The sequence below is a fragment of the Monodelphis domestica genome, chromosome 2 (genome assembly GCF_027887165.1).
Source record: "Monodelphis domestica isolate mMonDom1 chromosome 2, mMonDom1.pri, whole genome shotgun sequence".
NCBI lineage: Eukaryota > Metazoa > Chordata > Mammalia > Didelphimorphia > Didelphidae > Monodelphis > Monodelphis domestica.
The window spans coordinates 385,635,318-385,657,264 of NC_077228.1; the positions used below are offsets into that span (position 1 = coordinate 385,635,318).

A 21,947-nucleotide genomic window follows, 5' to 3' on the forward strand; every position below is an offset into this window, starting at 1 on the left:
TGGCAGATAAAAGAGTTGGAGCCTTAAATTGTGACCGCAGAAATTGTTTTCAAGACAGTGTCTTGTTTTTAAATCAAATATAAGGTGGTTGCCAGGGAAAAATTCCCAGTTATTAAAATATACCCAAGTCAGGTGGGTTTTATAGAGAATTTTAATTAATACAAATGAGGAATTAAAGAAAGGGAGAGAGGGAAAAAGGAAATAATGAGAAAAGGATAGGCCGACCCAGGCCAGCCCTGGCCAACCCAGGCCAAAGCCCTAAGAGAAATATCAGTCAGTCCTTTATCCTATCACCACAAGATTTGTCCAAGCAAAGATTCTAGTGTTCAGAGAGAGACTAGCTCAGCTTTGGCCAGCTGCCATCTCCAGAGAGAGTACTTCTGAGATAGTCCCCAAGAGAGTCCCGAGAGAGAGAGAAAGAGAGAGAGAGAGAGAGAGAGAGAGAGAGAGAGAGAGAGAGAGAGAGAGAGAGAGAGAGAGAGCGAGTCCAGAGGGACAGAGTCTCCTCAGAGGGAGCTCCAGCAAGAGAGTCCTTCTGAGACTCTCCTCAGACTCAGTTTCTCATCTCCTTTTAAAGGGAATTTTCTCCTATGTCACTTCCCCTAAGTTCTCACATCTACCAATCACAGTAGACGGTTTCCAAAGGACAGACCATTCTTAGTTCACACCTAAGAAGGCTTAAATTTTTGATTAAGTTCACACCAGAAAACCTCTGAGTAAGTTCTCATCTCTTTGCTCCTTGTAAATTCACAAGTTGCCTGACCTTTATAGGTACTTAGCACCCTTTTGTATTAGATCTAAAAACAGGCACAGCTTAAGAACTTTTTTGCCTTATTATGAGTATGGGTTTAAGTACTTTTCATTGTTCAGCAAAGAGTTTACAACTTTATCTTCCCCTAAAGTATGCTTAAGTAGGGGTGGAGTAGAATTCCCACATTCCTGGTCAAGTACCTTCACTGCCCAAATGGGAATGGTCTTAACCAAACCTTATGAAGTAGGGTCTGAGAATTTTTAAGGTAAACAATAGTATCCTATCATTTGCAAAGAGTGATAGTTTAATTTCTTTATTGACTAACTCCTTCAATTTCTTTTTCTTTTTTTTTATTGCTAAACCTAATAATTTTTAGAAGTATATTAAATGATAGGGGTGATAATGGGCATCCTTACTTCACCTTCACTTCACCTCTCTTATTGGGAAGGCTTCTAACATTCCCATTGCAAATAATATTTGATGATGGTTTTAGATAGATACTACTTATTAAAAGGGAAGGCCCTTTTATTCCTATGCTTTCTAGTGTTTTTATTTTTTTTTAAGTAGGAATGGGTATTGCATTTTGTAGGTCTTTTTCTGAGTCTATTGAGATAATCATGCGATTTCTGTTAGTTTGATTGTTGATATAGTCAGTTATGTTGATGATTTTTAAAAATATTAAACCAGCCTTGAATTCCTGGTATTAATCCCACCTGGTCATAGTGAATGATCCTTGGGAAATATTGCAGTAATCGCTTTGATAGGATTTTATTTAAGATTTTTGCATCAACATTCATTAAAGAAATTGGTATGTAATTTTCTTTTTCTGTTTTTGGTCTTTCTGGGTTAGACATTAGTACCATATCTATGTCATGAAAAAGAATTTTCCATGACTCCTTTGCCTATTTTGTCAAAGAGTTTATATAGGCTTGGGATTTATTGTTCTTTAAATTTTGAATAGAATTCACTTGTGAATTCATCTGGCCCTGGAGATTTTATCTTAGGGAGCTCTTTGATATCTTGTTCAATTTCTTTTTCTAAGAGTTATTTAAGTATTCTCTTTCCTCTTTTATATTTATATTTCTGTAAATATTCATCCATTTCACCTAGGTTTTCAGATTTAGTGTCTTATAATTGCCCTTGTTGGTCTATTATATTTAACACTTGAGTATTCTTCCTAATCCTCATCTATTAAATACTATCTGTCTTCAGACTTCTCAGTTGTTTGTTTGTTTTAAAAACCCTTATCTTCCGTCTTGGAATCAATATTGTGTATTGGTTCCAAGGCAGAAGAGTGGTAAGGGCTAGGCAATGGGGGTTAAGTGACTTGCCCAGGGTCACACAGCTGGGAAGTGTCTGAGGCCAGATTTGAACCTCCCATCTCTAAGCCTGACTCTCAATCCACTGAGATATCCAGCTGCCCCCTCAGTTGTTTTTTTTTTTAAGAAATAACAATAAATGCAAAAGCTCATTGTAATCTGTGAAATGCTGAACAAATGAAAACTATTATTAAAACATTTTGATGAAGACAGGAAGAAACACTGAACTTTGAGTTAGAAGATAAAAGTTCAGATTCTGACTCTACTACTCAGTGGTCAATCAATTTACAAATATTCATTAAACACTGTTAGGTACTATGGTCCAGACACAAAGAAAGACAAGTACTTTGTGACTTTTGCCAAATCACTTTCTCTGGAATGTTTCCTTATCTTGTAAATGAGAATGATAACATTTTTACTACTTGCTTTACAAGATTGTAGGGAGGATGAAATGACAAAATGCATGTTAAGTACATTCACATTTTTAAAAATCCTTATTAGTCTTAAAATTGATATTAGGTATTAGTTCCAAGGCAGAAGAGCAGTAATTGCTAAGCAAATGGGATTAAGTGACTTGTCCAGGATCATTGTTAACTTTTAATCATTCTGCAAGAAATAGTCATAATTGGGCTAAATTATAAGAAGGCAGGACTAGCTCTGAGTAGTTCTTTTCCTCAATGCTCCAGAAAATGCTTTTAGTAAATGCTTTTTAAGAAAATGTTTAATTTTAATTTTTTTCCAGATTACATGTTCTCTCCTTCCCTCTCCCCTTCCCCTCCCAAAGAAGGCAGGTGATATGCTATAGGTTGTACATATATTATCATATAATACATATTTTTTTCTTCTTCATGTTGTGAAACAAGACACTTATTGCTTACACTAGAGGAAAAATTCATGAAGGAAATAAAGTGAAGAATGGTAAAATTTTTTTATGTTATTTAATTAGTTGATTTTAGAATATTTTTCCATGGTTACAAGTTTCATGTTCTTTCCCTCCTCTTCCCCCAACACCCTCTTGTTTTTGGCATGCAATTCCACTGGGTTTTACATGTGTCATTGATCAAGACCTGTTTCCATATTATTAATATTTGCACTAGGGTGATCACTTAGAATCTACATCCCCAATCATATACCCATCAACCCATGTGATCAAGCAATTGTTTTTCTTCTGTGTTTCTAGAATGGTAACTTTCAATTGGCATTCTGACTCCATCTGCTCCTTCTATGACAGTGGATAGTAACTGCCTTTTAGAAAAGATGACAAGAGCAGTTAGGTAGCACCACTGCATAGAACTCCAAACCTAGAGATGGGAGAGCCTAGGTTTAAATCTGGCCTCAGACACCCCCTAGCTGTATGATCCTGAGAAAGTCACTTAACCCCATTTGTCTAGCCTTTGCTGCTTTTCTGTCTTTGAATTTATACTAAGATAGAGCGTAAAGGTTTAAAAAAAAAGATGAAGATATTCAAGATAGTGATAAATTGGGCTTACTTGCTTATCATCTGCTGTCTAATACCTCATTTCCTTCCACAACCACTTCCCTCCTTATATTTTGAAAGCTAAATGAAGAAAAATATTTTCTCTCATTTCTTCTTATACACACACTTTTATTTCTGTTTTTAAAATAGCAACTCTCGTTCCTAGCAGAAACTTCTCTTGTAGTAAGTTGAGCATTTCTTTTTCTTTTTTTTGTGGTAGACAATACTAAATTAAAATCCCTAGATTCTAGTGGAATGTTGGTGGAAATAATTGAGGAATAGGTGAAGATGTTGGCTTGGAGGGCAGAGAAAATAGAACTAGCTAACACTCACATTTTTCCCATGCCCCTGCCTCTAAACTTCCTCTTTCTCCAGCACTTCTTCCTCTTACTTCCCCTGCAGTTGGAATGAAACATAGATCTCCATGATGGAAAGACATTGAACACAGTTGTTCCCTTGATGTTCTTAAGTCTTTGCTGAACCACTGAATAAATATAACAGTCTGCTAAATATGAAACCTGAAAGGGAACAAAATCCTAAATATAAGTACATTTCATGTATTTTGTTAGACATGTAATGAAAAAGAATACTGGATTTAGGGATAGAAGACAAAGGCCATAGGATCATAGTACACAAAGCTAGAAATGGCCTAAGTGATCATTTAGTTTATTTAAAACATTTTTATTATATTTTTTTTCTGGATTACATGTGGTTACAATTTTTATAATGACTTTCTGACATTTTGCCATCTATATTCTCTTCCTTCCTCCTTCCCTCCCCCTTTCCTGAGACAGGAGGTAATAAGATATGGGTTATATCTGTGCTATCATTCAATACATATTTCCATGTTCATTATCTTGTGAAAGATGACACATATTTCTTATGCAAGAAAAAAATTTATGAAGGAAATATAAAGTGAAAATAGTATACTTCAATCTGCATTCAGAATTCTATCAGTTCCTTCTAAGAGAGTGGATAGTTTTTATTCCTTTATGAGTCTCTTGGAGTTATCTTGGGACTTTGCATTGCTGTTAATAATTTATTCATTCACAGTGGATCATTATATTTTTTTAAAAAATATTTCATTTTACCAATTACATGTAATAACAATTTTCCACATAAGTTTTATGAAGTTATTAAGAGCAAAATTGTTTTCCTTCACTTCCCTCCCTATACCTGGAGATGGTAAGCAATTTGATCCAGTATATATGTGTACTGGTTATGTAAAACCTATTTCTATATTGTTCATTGTTGTAAGAGGATATTCATGTAAAATCAAAACCCCAAAATAAAAGTCCAAATAAACTGAAGGGAAAAGTAGTACACTTTGATCTGCACTCTGACTTCAACAGTTCGTTCTCTGGAGGTGGATAGCATTCTTTGTCCCAAGTCCTTTAGAATTGTCCTGGTTCATTGTATTGCTGAGATATCATGACAGTTGATCATTTTACATTGCTGTTACTGTATAAAATATTCTATTTCTGCTTACTTCATTGTGCAATTTCTTTCTAGTCTTTCCAGGTTTTTTATTTTTTTTATTTTTCATGATTGTCCTGTTTGTCATTCCAGCCATTCCCCTACTGATGGACATCACTTCTGTTTCCAATTCTTTGCCACCACAAAAAACTTACACACACACACACACACATTGATATTGCTATAAATATCATTGTATGAGTAGGTCCTTTTCTCTTTTCTTTGATCTCTTTGGAATTCAGACCTAATAGTGATATTGATGTGGTTGTTAGAAATGCTACTTTTAAATAGTGTTTTGAAATCCTTTTTGAAATGATGCTTTTAGATCTTATGCTTTTCACTAGTTAGCAGATACTGCCAATTAGAATATAGATTCAAACATTGTGCTTTCTCTGTGCCCTTCCTCCTAGTTGATAAGGGTTTACCTGACATTCCAAGCCTGAAGGAATGCCAGAGCTAACTTGAAGGATATTATGAATTTCTCCCCTTTGATTAGAGCATGTAGGGCTCAGAAAGGGCACCTAAATAATCCAAAGGACCTTGAAGGTCTGACAAACAGGACAAGGTGTTATGATGGGATTTGGGGTGAGGAAAGAACAAAAGGGAACATTAAAATAAATTCAAATTTATTAGTTGGAAGGGAAGGAAGGGATTGGGGTTTTAGGAGTAACTATGCTTATATTTATCTTAAAAGCTAAATTTTATCAACTAAACTATCTTATTAAGCTAAGAATTAACTTTCTAATATCCAAGTCTCACACCAGGAGTCCAATCAAATAGGGCCAGCATCTGTTCTTCAGTTGGTAGATATCCAAATAGGTCCAGAGATCTTACTGATGCTGCCAGCAGCAAGAATCCAGAAAACCCCTTTCCTCTGTTGGTCACAGGAGAAAATTCTCTTCAAGGCTTAGGTCCTTCCAGAAAAGCAGACTCTGAGAAGAAGCAACCTTTTTGGGCATAGAATTTTCCCAGATCCCAAGGCTCAGGCTCCCATGTGACCCTTAGTCACATGCTCCTGTCAATCATTCTCTAAGGTTTGCATCTCTCAGTTTTTGCAACAGTTTTTGCAAACCTTTCATCCTTTATCACAAAGGAAAGGAATATCATACATGTGCATTGAGGAATCTTTCCATCTAAGGGAAGTTCTTTTTAATTAAGGGGGCAAGCCCTGCACATGCCCCCTTCCTCTTTTCCTGACTATTCCCTGTCTCTCTCTTCTCTTGGAATGCCCCCTGGAATACAGATAAAACAATGCTGGAAAAGGATAGCTAGAACATTTGGTAACTGGGTAAAACAATATAGATTGAAATTTTGGTCTAAATCTAATTAGATTGATCCCAAAAGAGATAAACATAAAGTCCTACGATAGACTTCAAAAAATTGCCTTCACAAGTATAAAATGGAGGAAAATTCTTTATTTTGGCTTTCACTCAATTAAGAGGGCAAAACTCAGGACAAAGAAAATTAAAACGAGTTTATTAAAATGAATCAAAGTAGCAATAATTTGAAGTTCTCATTACTAGGGATTAATATGGCTTTGGGGGCAGTTGGGTAGCTCAGTGGAATGAGAGCCAGGCCTAGAGACAGGAGGTCCTAGGTTCAAATTTGACCTCAGACACTTCCCAACTGTGTGACCCTGGGCAAGTCACTCCCATTGCCTAGCCCTTACCACTCTTCTATCTTGGAACCAGTACACAGTATTGAGTCCAAGACAGAAGGTAAGGGTTTAAAAAAAAATGACTTCAAGACGGAGCCAGCTTTTACTGATAACTTTTGCAATGAGATAAAAAACAATTCAGACAGTTCCAAGTAAGTAAAAGGGGAAAGGCTATTGCAACTCAGTTCCTCCCTTAGGTAGCCAAGTATGTGATAATTTCTAGGTAAGGGGTGACAAATATAAGGTAATACACAGTTGCACACTGAGTGATGCCTCTTACCAACACTGATTGACAAGGAAGTTTGGGAACCATTGGTCACTGAGTCAACATAACTTTCAATACTCACATATTGATAGATTGGGGGGACATTAGATGATTATAAATTCAAAATGTGTTGAATGTGTGATTGACATGATACTAGAACATCTAAGCTGATCTTAAGCTGCATTTGAAAAAGCAAAATATGGAAAATGAAACGTTTGTTTTGCTGTACAATGTCCTGGTCACAACACATCTAGGGTACTCTTCAGTTTTGAGTGTCATATTTTGAGAAAGGATATTGATAAGCATGAGAGAATCCAGAAGAAGGAGACCAAAATAGAGTGAGGGGCATATAGATCATGACTTCAGAGGAATGGTTGAAGGAAGTGAGGTAGTTTAGAGAAAAGACTCAGTGTGATTGTAGCATGGTACATAATTTCAAATATCTGAAAATCTGTCATGTAAGAGATTTGTTTTCCATGATTCATAGATTTAGGCATAATGAGTAGAAGCTGACAAGAGTTGGACTTGGGCTCCCTGTAACAAAAAAACTTTCTAACTAGAGCAAAACAAAAGGAGAATGAGCTGACATGGGAGCCTTCACTTTAGGTTTTCAAGAAGCTTCATGACCCCCCCCACCCATCCCATTTGAGATCTTGCACATGTATTTCTTGTCAGGAACTAGATGGAGTCTAAGATTCTTTTGTACCTGAGATTCTGTGATTCTTCTGATGTCAAATCCAGCACTTTTTTTTTTAGAACAACAAAACCCTACCAAACTTTAAAGAACAGCATAAATCTAGAACAACATTTAAAGAAACAAAGCCTTAAATACAGTTAGATACCATTGTCACTAATCCCTAATTTCAATCTAATCTTGCTCTGGCTTTGTGCCCAGAATTTATTGAAAGTCTCCATTCTGAATTATAGGATCTTAGATTTAAAATTGGAAGGAACTTTAGGGATCATTTTCCTTTAACCTCAGTATTTACATGTGCAAAAAATTGAAGTAGCTTGTGAGTTCTTATCTTGAAGTCAGAAACTTTCTCTGGGGCCTGTACTTTGCAGGAGGCATTGATATTCTTATCTCATCTGAGGCAAATCACTTAATGTTTGTTGATCGCAGGAGCTTCTTTAGTAAAATGAGGGATTTAGAGTAGATTTAAAAAGTATTTATCTTCTTTCCTTGGACAGTTGGATAGTGGATAGAATGCAGAACATGAAGTTAGAAAGATTTGAGTTCAAATCGAACCTCAGATCCTTGCTAGCTGTGTGACCCTAGACAAATCACTTAACCTTGTTTGCTTCAGTTTCCTCACTTGTAAAATGAGTTGGAGAAGGAAATGGCAAACTACTGCAGTATCTTTGCCAAGAAAACCCAAATGGGATCAGGAATAGTCAGAAATTGAAAAACAAAATCTTCCTCTTTTCTTCCCTCTTTCACGCACTAACATAAAGTGGCCTTCATCAAACCATGGGGTGTTTTAATGGTAATTTTATAGAATTGTTGAAAGAAGAAATATTTGGAGTTACCAAATCAAATTAACTTTCCTACTAATTACTCTGCAATTTTGGTTTAATGTCAAGGAGGTGAGAACCTCGAAAATATTAACAGTGGAGAGAGATCGCTAGACTTGGAGTCAGAATTTGAATTTAAATTGTTTCATACTTGTATAATCTGGGTCAGGGTACTTCCCTGGGTTTCATTTTCCTCTTCTAAAAGAAAGGGTTGGACTAGATGATATCTAAAGTTTCCCTCCTCTACTCTACATTTATTTAGTCCTTTGTAAAGCGATCTGTACACCATCTCATGTAATAATTCACAACTACTTTCGTATTTTTCTTCACAACTTTTTCTAAACCATCATTATGCGCAGTTTACAGATGAGAAACCCGAGGCACAGTTTAAAATGACATAACCAAGGTCACACAAAATCCTATCATGTCTAGGACTGGCATTCAAGCACATTCCCCTGGCCCACCATCTCCAGCATTTTTGAAATGGATAGGATGAGGATGACCTTGAGAGGGACGAGGAGGAAGGAAGTTTGTAGTTCTGGAGTTACAAAAGGTAAATCCATTAGAAGGGCGCGGGGAGGGGTGGAGGTAGCACATTTCTTCAGCTCATTCTATCCAGACCAGATGAAAAAAATCTGAGTGCTTTTCGCCCTCCGCACGTCGAGGAGGCGCTGCTTTCTCTTCCTGCTGGAGCAACCAACGGTCGCCAGCTGTTGCGCGTCCGCTCTCTCCACGCCTCGGGCTCTTGCCACATCCTCCGCCCTCCGACCCAGAAGTCGCGTCAGAGCTCGATACGGACCAATCAGCACCTTCCATGTATTGGTTGAGGCGGGGCGATAAGCCAGAGGAGGTGGAGGGGGAAGATGGCGGCGGGGGCGAGGTGAGGTGTTGGCAGTAGTTAGGGGCTTGGGCAAGGGGGGGGAGGGGGGACACTCAGAGATGGCTTGCGCTCGCGGCCGGCGCTGATAAGTGGCCCTCGCGCCGCAGGTGTGGCGGCGGTAGCGGCTGCGGCGAGAGCGGGAGGGGAGGAGGGCCCGGGACAGCGGCGACTGACGGGCCCCGAGTGTCGCGAGCATGACCGGGCTGTACGAGCTGGTGTGGCGCGTGCTGCACGCGCTCCTCTGTCTCCACCGTACGCTCGCGTCCTGGCTCCGCGTCCGCTTCGGCACCTGGAACTGGATCTGGCGGCGGTGGTGCCGCGCCGCCTCCACCGCGGTCCTAGCGCCGCTCGGTTTTACCCTCCGCAAGCCCCCAGCGGCGGGCAGAAACCACCACCACCACCACCATCATCACTACCACCACCATGCCCACGGCCGCGGGGCGCCCGGCGCGGCCCCCACCCATCCCCGGCTTCGCTGGCGCTCGGACGGCAAGTCGCTGGAGAAGTTGCCGGTGCACATGGGTTTGGTGGTCACAGAGGAGGAGGAGCCCAGCTTCTCGGACATTGCAAGCCTCGTGGTGTGGTGCATGGCCGTGGGCATCTCCTACATAAGCGTCTACGACCACCAAGGTGAGGCTCGGCCTGGGGGTAGGGTGGGATGGGTGTGGGGCTGGCAAGAGGGGAGGCAGCGCCTAGTCTTAGGGCTCAGGCACTTTTCTCCTCCGCAGCCCTGAGGAGGAACAGTCACCCAGCTTCGGAATTGGGAGTGGGCATGGCAGAGGAACTGCCCGTCTCCTCCCTCCCGGGGCCTTTCCTAGTGGCCCGTTCCGGACTGGAGTCCATCTTTGCATTGCTCTTTAAGGTTTGCTTAATGATTTCTTCCCAATGACTGCTTCGTGGACAGTGTCTGATTAAGCTCTCTAAACAGGTAAGCAAACTGAGGCCAGGAAAGGCCAGGTGACTTGTCCATGACCACACTGACCATCTAGGATAGAGCCAGAATCCTAACCCTAGTTTCCTGGCCGCAAATTCAACCTTGTTTCTGCGACAGACCTACACACCATGCTAAGGTTCTCCAAGGTAACTTCCCAGTTTTGAAATGCTATGCACCGTCAGCAATGAATGAGAGTGAAATCGAAAACTTGTTCTACTTAGCTCAGGACACGGAGATCCCAGCCCCTTAATCTCACCAGGCACTATCAGAAGAAAAGAAGTAAAGCAGCCAAACCAGATTAAAATCGTACAAGAAGTCTGGGGAAATTACAGGGAAATATAAGGCACAGTTCCTGTTCTCCTGGATTCTACAGTCCTGTGGATACAAGACCTTAAGCACATGAAAAGCTGACTGATAGTAGGAGACTATTCTAAGAGCTCAATTGCTGCTACTGGCTGTATACTCCATAGATTTAGGATTTGAACTGTGGAAGAAAACCTTGTGGTTTAGTTCCCTGGAGGAGGGATTTGAGGATGGGCAGAGTTTGGATTGGCTGAGAAGTTAATGAATTGTCACAGCCTAGTTTCTGGAGAGCCCCAGAAATGGTGACCAGATCAGTTTGATTGAAGAATTCTTTTAGCCCTGAGCCTAAGCAAGTCACTTGACCTTCTGTCTGCTTCTTGTTTCTGATCTGTAAAATAGAGATAATAATAGCATCCATATATCCCAAGGTTGTTTTGAGGATAAAATGAGATAGCATTTGTAAAGTCCTTTGCAAACCTTAAGGCAACATGTAAATGCTAAATTTTAAAAATTATTTTATTACTGTATAAGGTTGAGCCTGGGTAAGAAGTCCCTGAATGGTCAGTTGAGTTTGAAATCTAATCTTTAGGTAGTATGGAGCCTAGAAATCTTTTTAGGGTTGGGAAAGATGAAAGATAATTTTTAGAAAGGTTAAAATAGTGCTGATAACTACTGGATTCAGGATAAATAAAAAAGTTGAAAAAGATAGGGATAAGGAGAGGCTGAGGGTGGTGATGAGGTGGCCTACCATTGTGAATGAGATCTTATAGGATGATGGGGTTGTCCCATTAGGAACTTCCTGGGTCATGGTGGAGAAGGTGAGAAATGAGGAATTTAATGTAAATAACACTATAGAAAATGTAATCTTATATGTTCTGCACCAGCATCTTGCCTGTACCATCTGCTCTATAGCTGAAACTTGTCTCTTTTGGAATGGGGCCTTTTAGGCAAAGCTTTATTTATTTCAATACTGTTGAGATTTATCATGTAATAATGATACACTTATCATGTAATAGATGTTCTTTAAAATTTGGTGGGGTTTTGTTCCTTTTTTTTTTCTTAAGTGTTGGAGTCAAAAGAATCACAGAATATCAAGGGGAAATAACTTTAGATTCCACCTAGTTTATGACCAGAAATAAGCAAAAGATTTCAAATGAAGGATCCTGTATACTTTCCTTGAGAACCTAATGAGAACTCACTACTTTCCCCTGCAGCCTATTCTGTTCTTGTATTATTACTCTTTTTTCCTTTTCTATTCCCAAAGATAAGCACAATGCTGTTTTTTTATTCATTCACTAGGAGCGGTAAAAATCAAGTATTGTGTGAAATCTGAGGGGTAAATGATTATTATTAATTGCAGAAATCAAAGAAAGCTTCAGGTGATACAGTAGATAGTGTTGGACTTGGGAGTCTGGAAGATATGAGTTCAGACTAAGACCTCAGACATTTATTAACCTTGTGACACTGGGCAAGTCACTATGTTGCATTGCAAGTCGATTACCATTTGCCTTAGGTTTTTTTTTTCCCCCTGTCTATAAAATGGGGATAATAGCACCCACCTCCTAGGGTTGTTCTGAGGAACAAAAAAGATCATGAGTATAAAGTGCTTAGCATAGTTTCAGGCATATAGTAAGTACTATATTTAGTAGTTACTGTTATTTTTTTGGGAGAGAGCATGACGGCAAAATTATGAGTAATTGCAGAATAGGAGAATATGAGGAAGGGTGGAGGGATTTTGGTATTGGCACCCGGGGGGTATCATAACCTTTTAGACTTCAGCTCACAAAACCACCTAGTTTTGTAACTAGGTTTCTATAGCATTATGAACTATTACCTGGCCTAAGACCTTGCCATAGCTAATAAGCACAATGCTTCAGACATAAGAGGCACTTTGTTGAGTGAATGGGGATGAAAATATGTGTCTAAGATACTTGGTCAGAGGAGTTTGAACTTTATTGATAGGCAACAAGGAACTATTAAAAAGTTTTGAGAGGAGTTATGACTTTCGGTAGTCTCTAAAACATTACACTGGTGTCTCTTTGTCTATCTGCCAATCTATTGGAAATCATATTGACATAGGTTAAAGAAGTGGAAAAGAGAAACCATTTAGGTTATTACAGTAGGTGAGTGACAGTGATAATAAAGAGGAGAGGACTAATATAAGAACAGTTGATTGGGTGTGGGAAATGAAGGGGAAAAGTCAAAGAAAAGAGTTTGAAACATAAATGTAACTTAAGGATGCACTTTTGGCAGCTAGGTGGCACAGTGGATAGAGCACAGGGCTTGGAGTCAGGAAGATCTGCGTGACCCTTGTCAGGTCATTTAAACTTTTTTTGTCCCAGTTTCCTCAATTATAAAATGGGAATTATAATAGCACTTACCATCTAGGTTTGTTGTGAAGACAAATGAAATAATAATTGTAAAGTATTTAGCACAGTACCCAGCACATAGTAGGCACTAATATAGTGCTTATTTCATTCTCCATTGATGGAAATAGAGAAGTCAGAAGGAGAGACTAGGTTTCAGGGGAAAGTCTGGTTTTGGAATTATTAACTTTGAGTCCAATGGAACTACCATGCAGAGAAGATATTATATATTATTCTTGAGTCTACCTTTGACCCATTTGGCTGCCAGATTGACAGGTTTAGGTGGAATTTTGGTTTTCAGAGTGGTTCATGGGTGTGAATGATGATGAGTTTTCCTTATCTTTATTTTATGGTTATGTCATAATTTAGATAATACCTTTTATGGAATATTGGAGTAATTGCTTTTCTTTAGCATAACAGGAATGTGGTGACTGAATGTTACGCCATCATTTGATACTTGTTAAGCAGAATGAAGTTAAAAATGTTTGGTGATTGGTTGTTTGATGGAATAATTGAATAAACCCAAGGCAGTAAAGAATGTATATTCTTGGGGATAGAGAAATTTAACTTTCTGGAAGTATATTACATAAAGCAGAAGTGGAATTAGATAAGTGCCTTAAACTCTTTTTTTTTTTTAAGTAATTGGATTACTTACATCCAGTTAAAATTTTTTTTTTCTTTAGGTACCTTTACTAGTAGATTGAAGTCCACAGTTGTCTACATGATTTCCTTGGTTGACTGACACACACTTCCTTGGTCAGACAACTTCCCATTACCATCGAATTGCTCATGTGATCCTAAAGTGTCAGCTTATCTTTGCTTTACTTTAAAAAAAAAAGTGGAGAAAGGAGGCAATTAAAACAAATGATACTATTTATAAGAAAAACAAGGAGGCTTTAAAAAACATTTTCAAACAATAGAGTTAGAATACTTTTTACCCAACTTTACTGGACTAAAAATCTGGGCTTTCTCTTTTTATTTTTACTTTGTAACTGTTCTTTTAAGTAGCAGAACATTTCACAGCAAGTTGGTCATTAATATTCTTTGAAATGATGGACTAAATAAACCAAGAGGAATAAATAAGTAAAAATAAACCCAAGTAACTTGTAAAAATTAATTTAAATACAAAATAATATATAATTTAATATACAATCATAAATTAAATTGTCTATTTCTGTCTATTCTTACAATGATAATTTATAGTTTTTAAAATGAGAACTGTAGGTAATGGGGAGACCGTGAGAAAAATGAAATAATCCCTGTCCTCCAGAAGCTTGCATCCACTGTGGGGAGAACAGTATATAAAAATAAATACAAGGTCAATTTATGGTGGGAAGAAGGTACCAGCAGCTGGAGGAGTGGCTTTATATAGATGCTTGGACAGCGTTTTGAAACAGTATTCTTAAAGAGGTGAGATGTGGTGGTTCTTTCCAAGGATTTGGAATGAGGAGATAAAGTGGTGCTAATGAGAAATAGCAAGAAGGTCAGTTTGGTGTAAAAAGGGGAATAACGTATAATCATGTAGGAGATATAGATTGAGACCAAGTTGTGAAGGACTTTTTAAAAACAAACAAATCTTAGAGGCAATAGGGAGCTGTTGGAAATTGAGGCGGGGAGAGACATTAGTCAGACCTCCCCTTAAGGAAAATCAACTTGGCCAATGGGTGGATTGGAGAAGAGAAAAATGTTGAGTTAGATAGACCAGTTCAGAGGCTAACTGGAGTTGAGGGTATGAAGTAGAATAGTGGGCGTATGAGTAGAGTAAAGAATTTTCTTTTAAAAGATGTAAGAGAGATATTGCTGCTATTGCATGTTTCGAATTTTACATGGCACTCCAGGTCTACTGCTGCTCTGGTTCCTTCTCCAGAGTAACCTCAGAGTACAGTTCTCACTTTGTTCTCTCTACTCCTCCTGTCACAGGGACTATTCTGTGGCTAGATCCCCTCAAGCTCTTTTTTGCAGGGTATAATCTGTCAGTCCCTTAGTTGAATCAGAGGCAGCACCCATTTCTTATAAAAAGGAAAGAGCAGACCGTGAGACCCAGAATTCCTAAATTGAACATCTCCCTCTCCCTAATCTTTATCTTCTCTATGGCCTATCCAGTGCCCAGTTCTATAGATTTTTTCTACCCAGTTACCTTGTAGCTCTTTAGATATGGACCTTTTAGGGGGTGGGAGGGACAAGACCAGTAGATCTACCAGCTCAGGCTTCTAAGGCAGAAAGTTAGGAGATCCTGGCCAAGTTTTTCCCTTGTTCTGCAGATCCTGGGGGAACTGCAGCTCCCTGGAGCTGCTTGAGCTTTTATTGCATATTATTCTTCTTTGAAGGTAGAAATAGCATGATTTGCTACCTGGTAGTATGATGATGCTTGTTAAAGGAATAGATTTGAAGGAGGAATGAGTTTTAGAGGGAAGATAATCAGTTTAGGATATGTATATTGAATTTTAAATATCTATGGGACATCCAGTTTGAAGTAATTAGTAGGCCACTGGAGATGAAGATCTGCAATTCAGAAGAGTTTAGATTTAGGAGTCATTGTGTTAAGATAATAATTAAATTCCTGGGGAAGGGAACTGATTAGGTCATCAAGTGAGAAAGTATGGAGAAGTTAATACTTAGTATATTAATACATTAAAATATGGTTTATGCCCGTAAGTAATTTATAAGTGGGGAGAAAACACAAGTATCATTAAAAGATAAGCATGAATTATATAGATATTAATTGCAGTGGAAGTTCAGTGGAGAGAAAGATCGCTGTAGGCTGGAGTGGTCAGTACTAACTTCCAAAGAAGTGAGACCGGAGCTCAAGCCTTGAAGGATGGATAGAATGTGGATAAGCATATTGGAAAGAGGTAGAAGAAAGAATGTTTAGATACAGGAGTTGGCTTGAGCAGACTGGTAGGTACAAAGGTACTTGGTATATAATGAAATGTTCTAGGTACAGGCAGTAGGCTAATTTGACTGGATAGAGGATTTGTCTAGGAGAGTAGTGGGAGTTAAATTCATAGGAAATTAGAGATTGACTAAGCTAACTCAAGGATACAGTAAGAAGGACTATGGCTACAAATTTCAGTGAATTGAGAGCCAGTCCTAGAGACGGGAGGTCCTAGGTTCAAATCTGCCCTCAGTCACTTCCCAGCTGTGTGACCCTGGGCAAGTCACTTGACCCCCATTGCCGAGCCCTTACCACTCTTCTGCCTTGGAGCCAATACACTCCAAGATGGAAAGTAAGGGTTTAAAAAAAAAGAAAAATAGTTGAAACTATGAAGATTAAAATTAACTCTCCCTGATTGTAAAGATTAAAATTATAACCCCGTCTATTTTTAGAACACCCTACTTAAAGTTGAGTGGGAAGATCTGCCCATTTTTTAGATCTAATCACCAAAAATGTAAACATCTCACTTAATCATTAAGTGGGAGGTCTGTGACCCACATGTGCAATAGTGGGTAACAAATCAGAATTGACTGACTGCCTCTTAGGCAGTCCTAAGCAAGGTTTTAGACTGATTTGTCCACATAAAAAGTGAAGGAAGACACAGGAAGTGATGCAAAAGAAGCATCTTTAAAAGGAGTGGTCACTTCCTGTGAGAGTTGCTTCTTCATTCTTTGGAGTGGAGATTGAAGGAGAAATCTGCTGACTGGACTTGAGACCCTGTTTCTGATGAGACTGTTGGACTGACATGTGGTGAGTGAAAAAGCTGACCCGTTTCCTGGATATTTTCTGAAGAAACTAGCATCAGGAGGGACTAGCCTCTTGAGAGAATTTTTCCCCAGGTCCTTGGCTTTGCCGAGGCCAGCTAAGAACAAACTCTTCCTGTCTTGGTTGGGCTAGGGACTGGAAGTAAATTACTTAGTGATTAGGCTAGATATCTTATCCTATCCTCTCTCTGGTTTTTTTTTCCCTACATTTTGTAAATAAATTGTAAATAAATCTCTTTGGAATTGTAAATTCCTGGCGACCACACTCTTAAATAACCCAGTCCAACCCTTTTAAAATGAACACCTTTTCCCCCTTACAAAACATATATATTAGTAATCATATACAAAATGAATACAATATAAAATAATAGTGGGGGAAGGAAAGGGGAAAGTAGGGAGAAGCAGCTGGGAGTCAGGAAAAGCTTTATATGGTGCCTAAGCCACATTCCTTCTGATAAGAATTATAGTTTGATCTACTTTGTATCTTTCCTGATATTTATTCACAATCTATTTGTTTGAGTTGAATATAGGTACCAGATAACTTGCTATTTTGTTTTCATTCACCATAATGTTTTCTATTGTCTTTTATGTAGGTCAATTTTACTTTTGCAAGAATCATCAGAATATTCTAGGCTTTTCAGGAACTGCTGAGGCACAACCATCAGGCTTAGATGACTATTTGAAGCTATAACCTTAGCAAAGTCATGCTTATTTTTGTGTTCCTTCAGGTATAGTCACTTCTAGAAGTCTGTAGAAGAGTATTCATTATTGAAACCTGGTCATCAATACTCAGTAGCTTTTAGCGTTTTTAGCATTCTCTAGCTGGATGGAATTAAACCAGGCTTATTTGGGTTGGACTATTCATAAATATCATTCTTCTAATGCTCCTTTGAGTGTAATCTTGATTTAGTTGTAGTATTACCTAATTAGCATAGTTATTTCTAGAAGAAAGAATTGACTTTGGATGGGGTGAGTTGTACAATGAAAAGGCAAAATTCATTTTAGTGTTGTAGCTTCCACTGCTGCTAGATAAATTTGTTCAGTTAAATTGTGTTGTTGGATTTAAAGTCAGGAAACCTAGATTTGAACTGGAGCATTTGTCAATAGCTCTGTAACTTTGGGATAAATCATTTAACCTCTCTAAACTTTAGTTTCCTCTTCTGTAAAATTGAGAAATCTTACTCAAAATTTTTGTGAGAATCAAATGAGATGATTAGCATGCCTCTGAAAATATTTTTTAAATTGTTAAACACTGTCAAAATTTTAGATGATGTATATATACATAAATATTATGTAAATATCAGGCACACATAATTTATAAGTACACATATGGGAATTTTTTTATTTTTAGCTGGCATTTTTGTGTTATTTCTTATGTAGAATTTTTAGGCTTCTCTTGCTAACTGAATTGGGTTCAAATTCAGCTTCTCCTTTGAGTTACAATAATGAAACTGTATAGTTAGTAAAAATTATATCCTTGGTAGTTTATAGCCCATGGCCAAAATACTTATGCCCTCTTGATTTCACTGGTACAGGGAACTCTACTAATGCATCTTGGTGCATACTCTGCAATTTATAGTCTTAAAGAGTCCTTTGGAGTACTGAGGGATTCATTGACTTACCCAAGGTTGTGAGTAATAATAACTACTAACAGTACAGTACTTTATGTAATTATGTCATTAGACCAAGCCAATATTTGTCAATGGAAGGACTTCTGGAGGTCCTCCTGACTTTGGGGCCAGATTTTCCTCCACTATTTTATACTGTCTACATTATTGAAATTCTGGATCTTCATAACAACCTTGTGAAGCTAGCTTTATGTAATGGGGAATGGTTGTATAAATTACATTGGAAGGCAAATTGACTTATTCAAACTGATAAAAGATTTTTACTCTCAGTGATAGCTATTTTTCATATCTCAAGACTGGAATGGAATTGTAGTATGGTGGAAAGAGCTCTCAATTTGGAATCAATTTGGTTTTGCCAGTTAGATGTTGTGAATTTGGGCAAGGCACTATTCCTCTATGACTATTTCTTTAGTCTGCAGAATAACTGCTTAAGACTTGCAACAAGGACTATTGGATTAGAGGCTATAGCTTACTTGGTTGTAGGTAGTGGATGAGGTTCTAAAGCTGTGCCTGTATTATATATACACATATGTAAAACATACATATAGGTATGTAGACCAACATATGTATTTTATAAGCCTATGTATACATACATATATACATAAATGATCATTTTGCAACTCATTAAATCTTTAAGCTCTTTTTTCCCTTTTTTTTTAAACTCTTACCTTCCATCTTGGAATCAATACTGTGTATTGGCTCCAAGGCAGAAGAGTGGTAAGAGCTGGGCAATAGGGGTTAAGTGATTTGCCTAGGGTCACACAGCAGGGAAGTATCTGAGGCCAGATTTGAACCTAGGACCTCCCGTCTCTAGGCCTGTCTCTCAATCCAGTGAGCTACCCAGCTGCCCCCTAAGCCCATTTTTTTAAGTATCTACAGTTTATTTTTCTTATCTTCCTCTCTTGTCATATGTAATTTTTAAAATTTTATTTAATTAAGAAAACTTTTCCATGGTTACATGATTCATGTTCTTTCCCTCCCCTCCTCCCAACCCCCTCCCATAGCCAACACTAAATTCCACTCGGTTTTACATATGTCATTGATCAAGATCTAGTTCCATATTATTGATATTTGCACTAGGGTAATCGTTTAGTGTCTACATCCCCAAATCATATCCCCATCGACTCGTGATCAAGTAGTTGTTTTTCTTTTTCTACTCCCACATTTCTTTCTATGGATGTGGATAGCGTTCTTTCTCTTAAGTCCCTCAGAATTGTCCTGGATCATTGATTGCAACTAGTAGAGAAGTCTATTACATTTAATTGTGCCACAGTGTACCCATCTCTGTATATAAGGTTTTCCTGGTTCTGTTCCTTTCACTCTGCATTACTTCCGGGAGGTCTTTCCAGTTCACATGGAATTCCTCCAATTCATTACAATAGTATTTCATCACCAACAGATACCACAACTTGTTCAGACATTCCCCAATCGAAGGGCATCCCCTCATTTTCCAATTTTTTGCCACCACAAAGAGTGTGTTTAAGCCCATTTTTGAAAGGATAGGTTTTTAATTAAGTAAATATATCACAAAATCACAGTGTTATGGTTAAAATTTAGGGGTTGAGACTTAATACAATAATTATTGGTCACCAAGGATTTTATTTATAAAATCCTAAATGAAACACTCAAGTCAGAATGGAGTTTTTATGATGATTTAATTACAACAGGAGGAAAAAATTATGAGAGAGAGAGAGAGAGAGAAGGAAAGGAGTTTAACTCAAAACTGATCTGGCTTAGGCTGAGTTTAAGGCCTTGGAGAGCCAAGGCAGAGAAAGGAGTCAATCTTTATCACTCACGTGACCAATCTAAAGGAAAGCTGTCTGTGGGGGTTCCTCCAAGCTCGAGCTCCAGGATCGAACTCCCATCTAGCCCTCTCCATAGGAAGTCACGAGAACTCCAGAGGCTGTTCTCTACCTCAGTTCCTGCATCTCACTTGTGCCAGTGGTGGCTCAAGTTTGGCTTAGGACAGCCAGGGGAAGGGGGGAAGTTAGTTGTTTCTGATTTGTCATTAGCTAGCACATGCCCGTGTAGTGTAGGTGTGCACATTCCTGGGTGCTAGACCAAGCAAGATGGAGGACATTTAAAAATCACAGTGGCCAGATTTTAAGTCCCTGATCTGTACACTGTAACCCCAAACTCTTTCACATATTTTATAGAATTATAGTTAGAAGGAACATTATCTAGTTCAACCTCATATTTAAAGCAAGATTCTTTCTTTTTTATTTTTTTAATTCTATTTATTTATTTATTTGTTTATTTTTCAACCCTTACCTTGGAGTCAATATTGTGTATTGGCACCAAGGCAGAAGAGTGGTAAGGGCTGGGCAATGGGGGTCAAGTGACTTGCCCAGGGTCACACAGCTGGGAAGTGTCTGAGGTCAGATTTGAACCTAGGACCTCCTGTCTCTAGGCCTGGCTCTCAATCCACTGAGCTATCTAACTGCCCCCCAGCAAGATTCTTTCTACAGATAACTGTGTCAGATTATTTAATTTGATTCTTACAACAACTTGGTAAAATAGTTAGGACAAGTGACAGCATCTTATTAACAAAGAAACTAAAGCCCCCAAAATGTTGTCCACCTCCAGAGAAAGAACTATTGGAGTTAGATACAGATCAAAGCATACTAATCTGGGGTTTTGGTTTTATGTGAGTATTCTTTTACAATGACCAATATGAAAGTATGTTTTGCATGATAATACATGTAATGTATAACCCAGATGAAATTGCTTACCAATTCCAAGAGGGGGGAGGGAAGTAAGGGAAGGAGACAATTTGGATTTTATAATTTCAGAAAACATGTTGAAAATTGTCATTACATGTAATTTGGAAAATAAAATATCTTTGAAATAAAAAGGCAGTTAGCCTATATGCAAATGTCAACAGTGTCAATCAGTAAACATTTATACTGGGAGATACTAAGAGTTTTTTTTTTTTTAACTAGGCAAAATTAAATCTGTTTTCAAAAAAGAAAAGAAACTGAATCTCAATGAGGTACTGAAAATAGCTAATAAGTGGTAGAATTCTAAGTGAAATCTAAATTATGTCTTCTGACTCTTGATCTGGCATATCCATACAACCTCTCTCCAAGTCTGTTCCCATATTCTCTTCTTTAGCAGGCTAATTCCTCTTGAAATTTTATATTCGGAGACAGGCTGAGGCTCCCTGAAGCATGTGTCCCAATAAAACTATTTATTGGCATATAAAATTTGTTGCATATCTTTTAATTATGTGTAATTTTGGTGGTGCCTTTATTGACTGTGATCTCAATTATTTCAATGATTATTTCATAACCAGAGGAGGTTGTTCTTTTTCCACCCTCAAATATTTTTTCCAGATAGGATTTTAATTGGATTTTTGGATAAAGTGATGATGGTGAGTCATTGGGTAATTAGTTATTTGCTTTTTAAAAATTTAGTGTTTTTCTTGAAAGCATTTTTGAAGGATATTTTTATTGAAGTAATTTATATTAATTTTCAGTATTATGGTATAGTCTTATTCTTTGCGATTTTTAGTTAACTTATATTTAATGGTAACTTATTCTCACTTAATTATTTAGGTTTTATAGTGACAGTTTGCTTAGAGACTGTTCCGTTGTGATAATTTTGTCATTTGTTTGGTTCAGGTTCTAGTCTCATCTCTCCCACTTTCTAATTGATATTTGGGACAAACTTCTCTA

At 38.0% G+C, this 21,947-nt stretch overlaps 1 protein-coding gene across 2 annotated transcripts in view; it reads left to right on the top strand.

Annotated features, from left to right (window-relative positions):
• Positions 1-9,226: 9,226 nt before the first annotated feature.
• NUS1 (NUS1 dehydrodolichyl diphosphate synthase subunit) overlaps positions 9,227-21,947 on the top strand; it is a 39,703-nt gene continuing 26,982 nt past the window's right edge. The window contains exon 1 of one of the 2 annotated variants that reach the window (XM_001369260.4): positions 9,227-9,970. In XM_001369260.4, coding sequence (XP_001369297.1) covers positions 9,535-9,970 — 436 coding nt within the window. In that variant the 5' untranslated portion in view covers positions 9,227-9,534. The remainder of the gene's footprint in view (positions 9,971-21,947) is intronic. The other variant, XM_007484480.3, reaches the window with a different exon arrangement.